General features: G+C 33.8%; 1 protein-coding gene across 2 annotated transcripts in view; it reads left to right on the forward strand.

Moving 5' to 3' along the window:
* The first annotated feature begins 3,939 nt into the window (after nt 1–3,939).
* Nucleotides 3,940–12,144, forward strand: part of LOC108745380 — a 23,299-nt gene continuing 15,094 nt past the window's right edge. The window contains exons 1-2 of one of the 2 annotated variants that reach the window (XM_018481518.1): nt 3,940–4,048; nt 4,149–4,304. In XM_018481518.1, coding sequence (XP_018337020.1) covers nt 4,158–4,304 — 147 coding nt within the window. In that variant the 5' untranslated portion in view covers nt 3,940–4,048; nt 4,149–4,157. Of the gene's footprint in view, nt 4,305–12,144 lie in introns of both variants that reach the window. The other variant, XM_018481517.1, reaches the window with a different exon arrangement.

Genomic DNA, 12,144 nt, shown 5'->3' on the forward strand with positions numbered 1-12,144 from the left:
CTAAAAATGTGTTCTCTAAAGATATTAAAATTAATTGTCACCTCGTCTCATTTTGGTCAATCTATCCCACATAACAATTTTTAATAAAAGAGAGATTGTGTTCACTTTGTTAGAATGACTAATTAATTGTAGCAAAGATCTTCTAAGACATATCATTTTCTATGAGAGAGAATACAGGAATATCGGGATTCATACTACCAAAAAGTTAGACAATAAAATAGGTAAGAAAAATTTACTCACCAACTTCATTTCCTTAAAAATCGCTATAAATAATACAATGTTTGTGATGCAAATCGTTTTACATAACAAATTAATATATCAGCAATCTACAGTAAAAAAAAGATTTTTTTGCCATGTTTAGTTGAGTTATAAGCATTTTGACAATCAACTCCGTACGAGAACTAGCCCCAGTCTCCCCTACACTTCACATATGTGAAAACACATAGACATTATTTGCAACTGAAGAGATATCTTGCGAATTCTAACAAAGAAAGACATGACGCCAGTGACAGCGACCATGGGATTTTCATGTCTAAACTCTGTCGTCTCCGTCGGGGTCCGCGGTTTCTGTGATCTAATAACATCCAACAGATCAGAGCGGAGGCACCGATGGGGATCTAGCCACCAAACGCAATATTCTTTTCGATACGCGACCACGCAGAAGGTCTCTAGATACGCGACCATGCAGAAGGTCATTTATGTTAAAGTGTGCCAAAATTTAAGCCTCTAGTTGTGAATATCACTCAGGACAATAATTCACTAACTTCTGAATTAGTCTCAGGGCAATAATTCCTAGGCCTATATCGTGATTCTGGGCGACAGCCCTCAGATAACATTTTATTTTTATTTAATTCCAAACATAAATATAAAATCAGCCAGCGACACAGGTTAGACATGTGTAAATTATATATTTGATTCTTGAGAAAAATTACAGACTATTCGACCCTTTCGATTAGATCTTCCTCAGTATAATGATAAAATCCGTAACGTATAAATTTAATATAAAAAATAATATTCAGTGAAATTGGAGTATCGTTAACATAATATTCATAATATAATAATAACGCTGTCTAGAACAATGCGATACTCCTATTTCATTATACCGCATCTTTATATTAAATTTATGCGTTACGAATTTTATCATTACACTGAGGAAGACCCAATCAAAAGGATTGAAACATTTGTAATTTTTATCAAGAATCAAATATACGAGTTTACACACGTCTAACCATCATACCATACTTATCCTTGGATTTATTTGTTGAAGCCAAGATTGATAATTATTTTATTTAATTATCACACACTTCCGAAAAAATGTACGCGGCGTACATAATAATTGTATAAGTGTTTTACAAAGTATTGACTATAAAGTATTGGTTGTTTGTAAGAAAAATCGTGAAAATAAATTGTATACAAAACCACAGTGCAGATTTTAAAACATTTACATTAATCACATACCAATTAAAAATCTGCATATTATTTTACTTGTATTGACTATTGATTTGAATTACTGGTTGCCGATCCGTTCCATCACATAAGAAGAATACGAACGATATGTAAAACACGTAAGACAAGAATTAATGCATTTACGGATTATTATATATTAATTTATTATTTATATCGAAAGTGTATTTAGTAGTTTAACGTTTTGATTTAAACATTAGTAAAAATATATATTAATATGTATAAACATTATAAACATACATAAATATTCATAAACATGTATAATCATATATGATATATGTCCATACATGTTCATACATTCCTCTTTCTTTTGTAAAATTACTTCTTAGTAATAAAAATAATAACAGTAATGTGTGTGAAAACATAAAAAATAATTAAAAGTATAATTTTTACACTATTTGTTTTAGAAAAAAATCAAGTAGAAATGTAAAAAAATTACGATAAATATCGACGATAGGAGATCCAGTTCGGATGACCTTGACCTTGGCATATGTTATCAAGGTTATGAGTGATCTTGAGATGGTTTTAGTTTGTGCTCGTCCTTCATTTAAAAATTATTAACAAAAAAGTTTTAAAAATAACGTTTTATTTCTACATGTATAGTACATATACAGTATTAAATACTATTTTATACTTTCATTTACATTTAATGGGTATATGTAGTATATGGTTGGGTTGTGTGGTTAGGTTATTATATAAATGTAAATGAAAGTATAAAATAGTATTTAATATTGTACATGGTTGAGTTAGGGTTAGGTTATTATATACCATTAAATTTTCCAAATATATAAATTTAATGGATATATAATATCCTAACCCTAACCCAACCATGTACAATATTAAATACTATTTTATACTTTCATTTACATTTAATTGGTATATAATAACCAAATCCTAATCCAACTATGGTATATTACGTAACAAGAAAGTTATTACGTAACAAAGAAGAGTATAGAATAGCTTTTAATATTGTATAGCGCAGGAATAAATTGTTATTTTTTCAAACTTTTTTTGTTGATAACTTTTAAATCAAGGACGAGCATCAACTAAAACCATCTCAAAGTCATTGAAGGTCATGATCTTGATAACATATGCCAAGATCAATATCATCTGAGCTGGGTCCCCTAATGTCGATATTTATCAAAATTACTCATGTATAATTATATATAAAATTATGCATTGTGTATGAGCAATTTTTTTTACATTTTTTCAAACTTGTTTTTTTCTAAAACAAACAATAAGAAAACTATTTTTTTAATTATTTTTGATGTTTTCACATTACTATTATTATTTCTATTACACTAAAAATTAATTTTGCAAAAGCAAGAGGATATGAATATGTATGGACATATTTCATACATGATTATTGTCACGTCCCGAATTCAAGGGAATCGTCGCGGGGACGAGGAACTTAGAGCATCGGACTCCTTTCGATAGAGTGAGTCTATTAGAGAGGAAATACGGGAATCGGGGCCGAGCGGAAATTCCCACCCAGAAGAATCGCTTCTGACAAAGGCGTTAGATTTTATAATCACGGACTCGTGAAAATCGTTCGCGATAATTTGACCGTTAGAAAGTATCTTGACACCGGTCTTACGCTTTCACATAACATATTTATTAATATTTTAGCTGCGATGTCCGAGGAGCACAGACTCAGTCCCGCTGCTCGCGCACGTGCACCAATTTTTAATTTATCGCTGAGCGACACATTTACAAGGCGATATTGAATTCTTCGTTTTAGTTTTTAACGTAAGAAAAGAAAATTTTTAGTTCTTTCTAGGCTCAATTTGTTTGTTACTCGCAGTCTCTATATTTCAACGAACTCCAGATCTCTACGAAAGAAAAGAGTCTGCTGTACGTAACAAGGATATTGTAACCTTTACCGGAAAATTGATTATAGAATTGTGCCGTTGCTCGTGAGAACGATCACAACATACATATTGTCATGCCCGCGCCTTGTCGACACGTGGTGTGTTAAAGAGCACGTTGCCAAAGCGTTCAAGTTTTTAACAAGATCTTCAGATTTGTAGATAAATCGTCACCATGTCCGGACGTGTCTCTCCATTATTATTTATCGTTCGCTGCGTTCTATGTTCTGTATTATCTTTCTCCTTATTAATAAACATTTCTTATTCTTTCTTTTACACTCGTGTTCTTTATTTCTGCGGTTTGAGAGTGTGTGAAAGCGTCAAGACGACTTCGCGAATCGGCCGCACGAGTGCAACAATATATATACACAGATTATATGAGAAAAGAAAAACATATTTAATGTACAAATATGTGTATACTATAAATTATGTTTTTATATAAAAAAATTTTTACTAGATCGATATATTTTAATTCAAAATAAAACTTTGGATTCTTTTTAAGATTGAATTATGCATTATTGATGGACGTTAGAGAGAGTTTCAATATTCCTCAAGATGCATTTATTTTTCTTTTTCAGGGACTTCTGATGAAGCAGATCGAGTGGGATTCTGAGCGATGTCTGGTCTCACCCACTGCATCCGAAATCTTTTAAATGTCTACAGGATTTTCTTATCTTTAAAACATCATTCTGTTTTCCTTTTCATTTGCGTAGAAAGTGAGATAAATCGAGTAAAATGCGAAAGGGATCGAGGAACATTTGTTTGTTTCTTTCAGCATACGGTAAAATTAATTCAAGCTTTTTTTTTGCATTGCAGATTTAGATAATGGCCTTCCAATTGGACGATTTACTGAAGGATGATAAAAAAGATGCGAATTTGATACCCGATCTAAGTAAAGCAACTTGCAATTCTTACGAAGAATTCCGGCGACTCAAGGAAAATTGTCCGGAGTTTAAGATCAAACCAGAAAAGGTTTCAATAACAAACATCTAATAATAATATACTATAAATTTCATAGGTGCCAAAGAATTTACGAGTTATTGCGTGTTGTGACTAATTGCTAATATTATACAACATTTCATGAATCTTGCTGTTCTTTTCATCAGAGCAACCCAGATAACAAAACATTCCTTGGCACGAGAAAAAAAAATAGGTGCTTATCACAAGTTTCTCTTCAATTATCAACATGTTGCTATTACCAGGACAATAATAATTTCATTTAGGGCAACCTAGAGGCATTATACGGACAATGGTAATTTGTGCAAACGAGCGGAAATGCTGTAGCAAACTTATTACCATAAATGTTGCTACAATCTGTTGGAAATTGTTTTCGTAAAATATTTAGTCTACATTTCAGTCAATCGAAATGGAGCATCGTATACATCGAGCAGTATACAATACTGCCATTCGGCAGGAATCGAGTTAAATTCTTTGATTTAAAAAAAAATGATATAGAATAGAATAAAAGATGCAACATTAAAAGATTTTTCAGCTGTGCTTTAATGAAATAATTTTTTTAAGTAAGTCCCAAGGGCTCTAAAATGAAAGCATAATACTTTTTTTTTAATGTTTATCAAATAAATGAAGTATCCTCATACTTTAAAATATTATCACGCTTGTTACGCTTATCGAGAACTTCGATCACATTTCGTTCACATTCGGAGAGCTAGACGACGCTCGTTCAGTTAAAATGTTGCCAGATTACTAGCAACTTATGGAAGTAAGATTTTAGGCGAAAACTGTTTCCGTCATGTTGTTCTGTGATTTATAACAACTTATTATACGATTGGTTTATAAGAGAGCAACTGTTGCCATCAAATTGCTCATAAGAGTTAGTGCCAATAAAAGTCGGCAATCTAATAGGCAAAATCGGAAATCACTTTCTTAAATATTGAAGGCAACTTAAGCAAAGCAGTTACAAATAAATTAACAGCAATCTTCAGGCAACTTGCTATCTGGGGAGAAGCACACTCCCGCTAAAACACAAAATTATGTTGCAACTACGTTTTTGTAATGTTGCGTTATAACATGTAACGTTTTGTGTTTTGTCGCATAAATGTTCTGATAACGTCCCAGAAACGAAAAATGTCCTAGGTCGATTACCTTACATCTGCGACATTTATAAAACTTGTCTGCGATGTTAGAGACGTTGTAGCTTTAGTTTCAGAAATGTTTCTATATATAACATTGCAGGAACAAGAAATGATCCGTTTGATTTATGTTTAATTTACAACTCAAATTATTTGGACGCTTTAAATTTTTGTTTAATCTTAAAATTTACTTTTAAGAAAAATATAAAAAAAAGTTTTTCTTCAATGTGATGTAATTGTAAAATAATTTTCTAAATTTTAAGATAAGCCTTCATTATTCATAAAGAAACTTAGTTACCTTCAAAAAGTCGTTTTATTAGAACAGGAATAAAAATTTCATAATGTTGTGCCTTTTATTCTATTCGTGGATAGATTTTAATTACGAGAAAATACGACACCGCTATTTTCATCTAAAGACGGGACTACGTACTCTGTTCATGAATAAAACATTGTATATGTAACGTTAAAATAATGTTTTTATAAGTTACAAGGAAAATATTTTACACAAAACGTTATTTCCACGTCATGAAACGTTTCTTTTATGACCTTCCAAATGACATTTAAGGCAAAAATGCAAGGTTTCTGACACGTTCCATAAAATAACGCAATAAAACGTTATTTTTAAATGTTTAAAAAATGTAACAGGAATTTTTGGCTCCATACATATGAAACGTCACAAATTTGCTAAGTACAGCCAAAATGTAAGGTTCCTTGAGAGTTTCATGTTTAGCGGGAAAAGACATTACACGGAACACTATAAGAGTGATTAAAAAAAAAACATTTGTCCTTAAAGTGTCATATTTCTGACTTAATTCTAAGACGATTTTTCCTTTGCGAAAATTTTCTGAAGCTTAGTTTTCAAATTACAAAAAGAAATATTATTAGTATCATGGGCCGCTAGAGGAGACGGGCAGGAGAGGCGCTCACAGTTAGACACGAGCGCTTTACGCGCAGCGCGCATACCATCGGACGCATTCACACATTTATAAAAACGCATTTCTTCTTACTGTTCCCTTCTATTATACTATCTCTTTCACATACGAGGTGTGATCAAAAAGTAAGGTGACTTTTCATTTTTATAAAAAAATATTCATTTATTTATCCAAAATTATGTTATCCCCTTCAAAATAATGCCCCTCTGATACAATGCACTTGTGCCAGCGCTTTTTCCAGTCGTCAAAACACTTCTGAAATGCACTTTTGGGTATTGCCTTGAGCTCCTCCAGCGATGCAGCCTTAAGCTCTCCTGGGCTCTTCCACTGGGATGATTGGGCTTTGGTTTCGACGTCATAACCATATACCCATGTTTCGTCACCAGTTATAACCCTTTTGAGCAGATCAGGATCATCATTGACGTCGTTCAACATGTCTTGGGCGATGTTCATGCGACGCTGCTTCTGATCAAAATTAAGCAGTTTTGGAACGAATTTCGCTGTCACACGTGTCATACCCAAAACATCCGTTAAAATTGATTGGCATGAGCCAAACGATATGTTAAGATCATCAGCTATTTCTCTAATCGTGATTCGACGATTTTTCAACACAATTTTTTTCACTTCCTGAACATTTTCGTCAGTATTTGACGTGCTGGGGCGTCCAGAGCGAGGTTCATCGTTAACATTTTCTCGGCCCTCTTGGAATAACTTATACCATTTATAAACATTTTTTTTGCTCAAAGTTGACTCACCGTACGCCACTGTCAACATTTCAAGAGTTTTTGAACACTTAATACCATTTTTTACACAAAAATTAATACAAACTCTCTGCTCCATTATTTTCAAAAGCAAAAAATCGCCGAGCACGCAAACACGAGTCTAACCTTTATGCCTCTCACATAAAAACAACACATGCTATATAGTCAAAACTGTGAACATATGATCGTGACGAGTGTACCAACACAACAACAAAAAATTTTTTTAATTAGAGTGTACAGAGCGCGCGAAATTCAAAAAGTCACCTTACTTTTTGATCACACCTCGTACTTTAAATATAATAATTTCGTTAAATTATAAATTAGAGTGACGAAATTAAAATGAATATTGAATCCTTTGAGTATCGGATTGTTTTTAATTACATTGATAAAATTGTTAGAAAATGTAGTAAAAGAGCGAAATTAGACAATTACGATAAGCATTAGGCGTTACAATACGTTTACAATAATTAGTCTTATGAGAAACGCGATCGCGCTTTTTAGCAGTCAAAGAGTTGTGAATATTTAAAACAATAACGTAAGCCAAATACACTACTTTAAAAGCTTATGATTATCTTAATTATAGAATTATAGAATTGTTTCTACCTTGTACAATAGATATTCAATGATTCCATTTTGCTCTAATTTCTTGAAACAGTCAGAGGAATAAATTTGGATACACCAAAAGTAATAGTACTCGACACAACAGTTTACTGTAATTCACTTTCTTTACTCAAATATTAAATGTCTTTTAAGTACGTAGATATCAAGTCACACGTTCTCACAATGAGATTCTTTTTTTATAAATTGTCACGTTTCAACATATTGACACTTCGATTGCACTTGATAAAACGAAGAATTTATTAACTGATTTATTAATTAATCACTGACATAAACGATTGATTATTGGGCGATTGAAAACGAAGGAAAAAACACGTCTGTAAGTCCATAACACAACGTGCGGCAAGCAGCTAACTGATTTTCTTGATTATGGGTGCAGTGAGTGCAGTGAGTGCATCACTAAAGCGCTGTCAAAAATACATAAATCTGATGTCTTTCTCAGATCAATTGTTAGTGCCATAAAATTCCCTATATATGACCTCTGTCATTTCCTAGCTCATAAATTACAATCTCTGATAGAAAGGACTGAATCGCATATTATAAATTCGATGGATTTTGTACGAAAAATCTAAAAAATCCGTCTCGTCCATTCATCCTGAAGACACATTGGTGAGTTTTGATGTAGCGTCACTTTTCATGAAAGTGTTAATCAAAGAAACTCTGGATATAAAATCCCTAACAACATCCCTTTAAATGAGCATTGCCTAACAACTGTACACATACTTCTTCTACAACGGCCAATTTACGAACACACTTTCGAAATGACTGTAGGTTCTTCGATCTTTCCTGTAATCGCAAACATCCTTATGGAGTACTTTGAGGAAGAGCAGGTTCTTCGCAAGACACGTACCCAATGATACAAATCCAATGGCGCAAATCAGAAGTTTGGTTCCGTTACATAATAGACATGCATTCGTAATCTGAAGACACGCTCTAGTTAAAATTTTTCTCAGAATTTTCCAAAATTTCTGTATAATTTTATAACTTTCTCATTTTTTATACACTGGAACACTTTTCAAAAATACTCAGAAAGTCTACATCTTGTCTCAGAATTTTTCACATATGTTAATGAAATATCCTAAGATTTCTAAGATTTTTTGTATACACAAGTATAATTTCTGAAGAAATGTTTTCCCAGCAAACGAGAATGGATTGAAATGAATTGAAATTGATTCAGATTTTCAGAAATATTGATTCACAAATGTTAAAATGAATGTTTTTCAATCCTGAATGCATTTTTATTCATTTATAGGAATTGCATGGAGCATATCTCTATGCCTTTCAATCTAAAAATAATATTAGCTTTTTCTATGCATGTGAATACTGTTCAATTAAAAATTTTAAATACGAAATGCAGTTTTTCAATACAATTGCATCAAATTTAATCTAATTGAATCCAATTGTATCCAATGAAAAATTCAAAAAAAGTATTCGCTATTTAAAACAGGCATTCGGATAGAAAAAAATTTTAATCTATTTTAATCCATTCTCGTTTGCTGGATCATTGCAATATTGCAAACATTGCAAATAGATTGTGCAATGTATTTGCAACATTAGTGTAATGTCATATATTATCATAAAAATATCCGCCTTCAGCAAGATTACGTTGTAATGTCATAGCAATGTTGTAGCGCAATGTATTTGCAATTATTAAAAATAATTTTTTATTATTATTAAATATAATTTAAAATATAATTTATGATATCAATAAAAAATACAGAAAATAAATTAATCAATATATATTTTATATTACAATTATTATATTTTATACTTAATTGCACATTTGATATGCAAGTATATACAGAATGTCTCAGAAATAAGATAAGAGCAGCATTGGGGGCGTAGAATGGGTGAGGAACAAAAAAGCCTGATACCATTTTGAGATATTTGCTGTAGTTTTCGAATTAAAAAAGGAAAACGTATAAACCGCACGTGCGGTGAAGCCGCACCGCGCGAATTCGTAGCACAGCCCATCGCGCTTCACTCGACAGCGGCGGCGTCGCAAGAGATAAAATACAAAAAATACGAAACACATTGTAAAATAAGCTTAATAGCTCCTGCACAGTGGACACGGAAACACTTGCCGCATGGCAAAATGCGACGCGATAACAAATAAGCTTATACAGCTCCTAACATGTTCATTGGTTGCCGCGTCGCATTTTGTCGCGCGGCAAGGCGTTTCCGTGTTCACAGTGTGCAGAAGCCATAAATTAAAATGAAAATAACTAATAATCATATAATATGTAATTGACGTATGTTTTCATATGTGACAACAATTTATTAAAAACAATTTATTAAAAACAATTTATTAAAAACAATTTATCAAAAGCCAAAATGTTTTTTAATGTCTCTGTAACAATGCTGCAAGATTTATAAAATCTTGCGCCGTAATATGTATTATATTAGTGTTACATCCGGCGGACTCGCACGACTCTTTTCTTTCATAGAGATCTGGAATTTGTCGAAAACACTAAAATTTTATCATCTTTCCTTTTTTTCTCTATCTTAAAAACAAGGAATCCGGAATCTCCTCGTGAATGTCGCTCCGAGATAAAAATCAATAATAAATACATATGGAAAGCGTAAGACCGGCGCCAAGATTAACGGTCAAGATCGCGGACGATTTCATAAGTTCAGGGGTAGATTCTGGGTGGTCCCGTGGCGACGATGCATGCGCGCCTTCTCGACGCACGAGACGTGCGTTTTCCCATAAATCTTAAGATCATAAAATTTTGGAGGTCACTTTCCCATACTACAGATTCCTGTCAACATCCTTTCCTCTCCCAAAATCTTGACCAATCCAAGAGCAAAGGAAAATCCTACTACCAGCCAACGAAACCTATTCCACCAATCCAAATTTGAGTAATCTGGGGCGATTAGTATAAAAATCGCGGTTCCGCAGCCCTCATAGCAGATTTTTCTCTAAGTTCTCAAGTTACACTTGTCTCGCGATTTTCAAAAAAGGTTCCCGATAGAGACAGTGAGTTGGTCGCGATACTCAAAAGGTTCCATCCAATTTTCGAAGCCCTGTTTCTTCAGTAGAGTCAGTGTTAAAGAAACATCACCAGCCTTGCACATCCTGGCCGGAGGATCTCCAACGATAAGCATCTCAGTAGTAAGTCAGTATATCTCTATTCTCTGGCTCCCTCCTCGCTTTATCTTTTGGTAATTTATTTCAATATTTCATTTTATTTTTTTTATTATTCATTTGTTTTATTTTATTTTTATTCTTTTCTTTCTTTCTTTCTCCCTTTTGACCTCCTATAAGAAAATGAAAACATTGCAGTCCGTTCACGTTATAATTTCAATCTGTCGCCGTCGCCGCACGATAATTGTTCGCCTCCTGTCGACCGGTCGTTCATGTCCGCTAACACTATCATCATCCGAGGAAAATTAGGCCTCTCAAATCCATTCACCAAAACCTCCTTCTCTTTTTATCCTCCCGCTATTCTCTCCGTAATTCCTCCCTTCCATTCTACCACGATACTTTACACACACACTCTCACACATCCATAAATGCGTACATATAATTCAGAATAAAGAACCAAAAATTGTATTATTTTTTTTATTTGACAAAATTGTATTTATTTTTTATTCAAAAAATGTATTACTCAAGTTTGCTTTTTTTTAATTATATCATTATTAAATTAACTTCTCAGTAGTCTTTATTTAAATATAATCTCTCCTCATATTATTAAGCTCTCCCGCGATTGCACTTCGCCCTCTCCCCGGTCACTTAGATTAAGTTCCATGATCGAAAGTCAGGGCATATGGCCGTACTGGCGCAGCTGGCGTTAAAGTGCGCCCCTCTCGGCACACTGACCCAGTTTGGGCCCTTTTTAAAAGTACGTTCGACTGGTGTATCCGTTTAGCGGAGCACGAGCAGAGGTTTCCACTTCGTCCTCCGTTCAACCCTCGGCTCGTTAGGAGCCTCAGGACGAAGCGAAGCGCCTCCCGATTTGCGTCGGTCCTTCCCCACGGCTCCCTTGCGGTCCGGAACCCGGACACGACCAAATCGGTCTAATAATTCGGTTCCTTGTTACGTTCATCCCCTCAGCTCCGCATGCGCGCGGAGCTTGGATGTAACATTAGACACTAAACTTAGTTTTGACGGATTTTTTGCTTAAAAAACTCATTTATCTCGATATCAAAAAATACATCAATCAAGGTATTTGCTCTCGCTAGCTATACATTTTTCCCATCTTTGATCACGATTGGTCTTTTGAAGCAATCCATTCATCAATCCATTTTCGCACATCCTCGTAATTTCTGAAGTGTGTATCCACCAAGCCGTGCTGCATCGATTGGAACAAATAATAGTCTGAAGGAGCTAAGTCTGGTGAATACGCTGGGTACGGGAGAACCATTCGAGCTGCATCAGTGTTTCCTCGGTGGCTTTTGCAATGTGTGG

This window comes from Trachymyrmex septentrionalis, unplaced genomic scaffold, assembly GCF_001594115.1.
Source record: "Trachymyrmex septentrionalis isolate Tsep2-gDNA-1 unplaced genomic scaffold, Tsep1.0 scaffold139, whole genome shotgun sequence".
NCBI lineage: Eukaryota > Metazoa > Arthropoda > Insecta > Hymenoptera > Formicidae > Trachymyrmex > Trachymyrmex septentrionalis.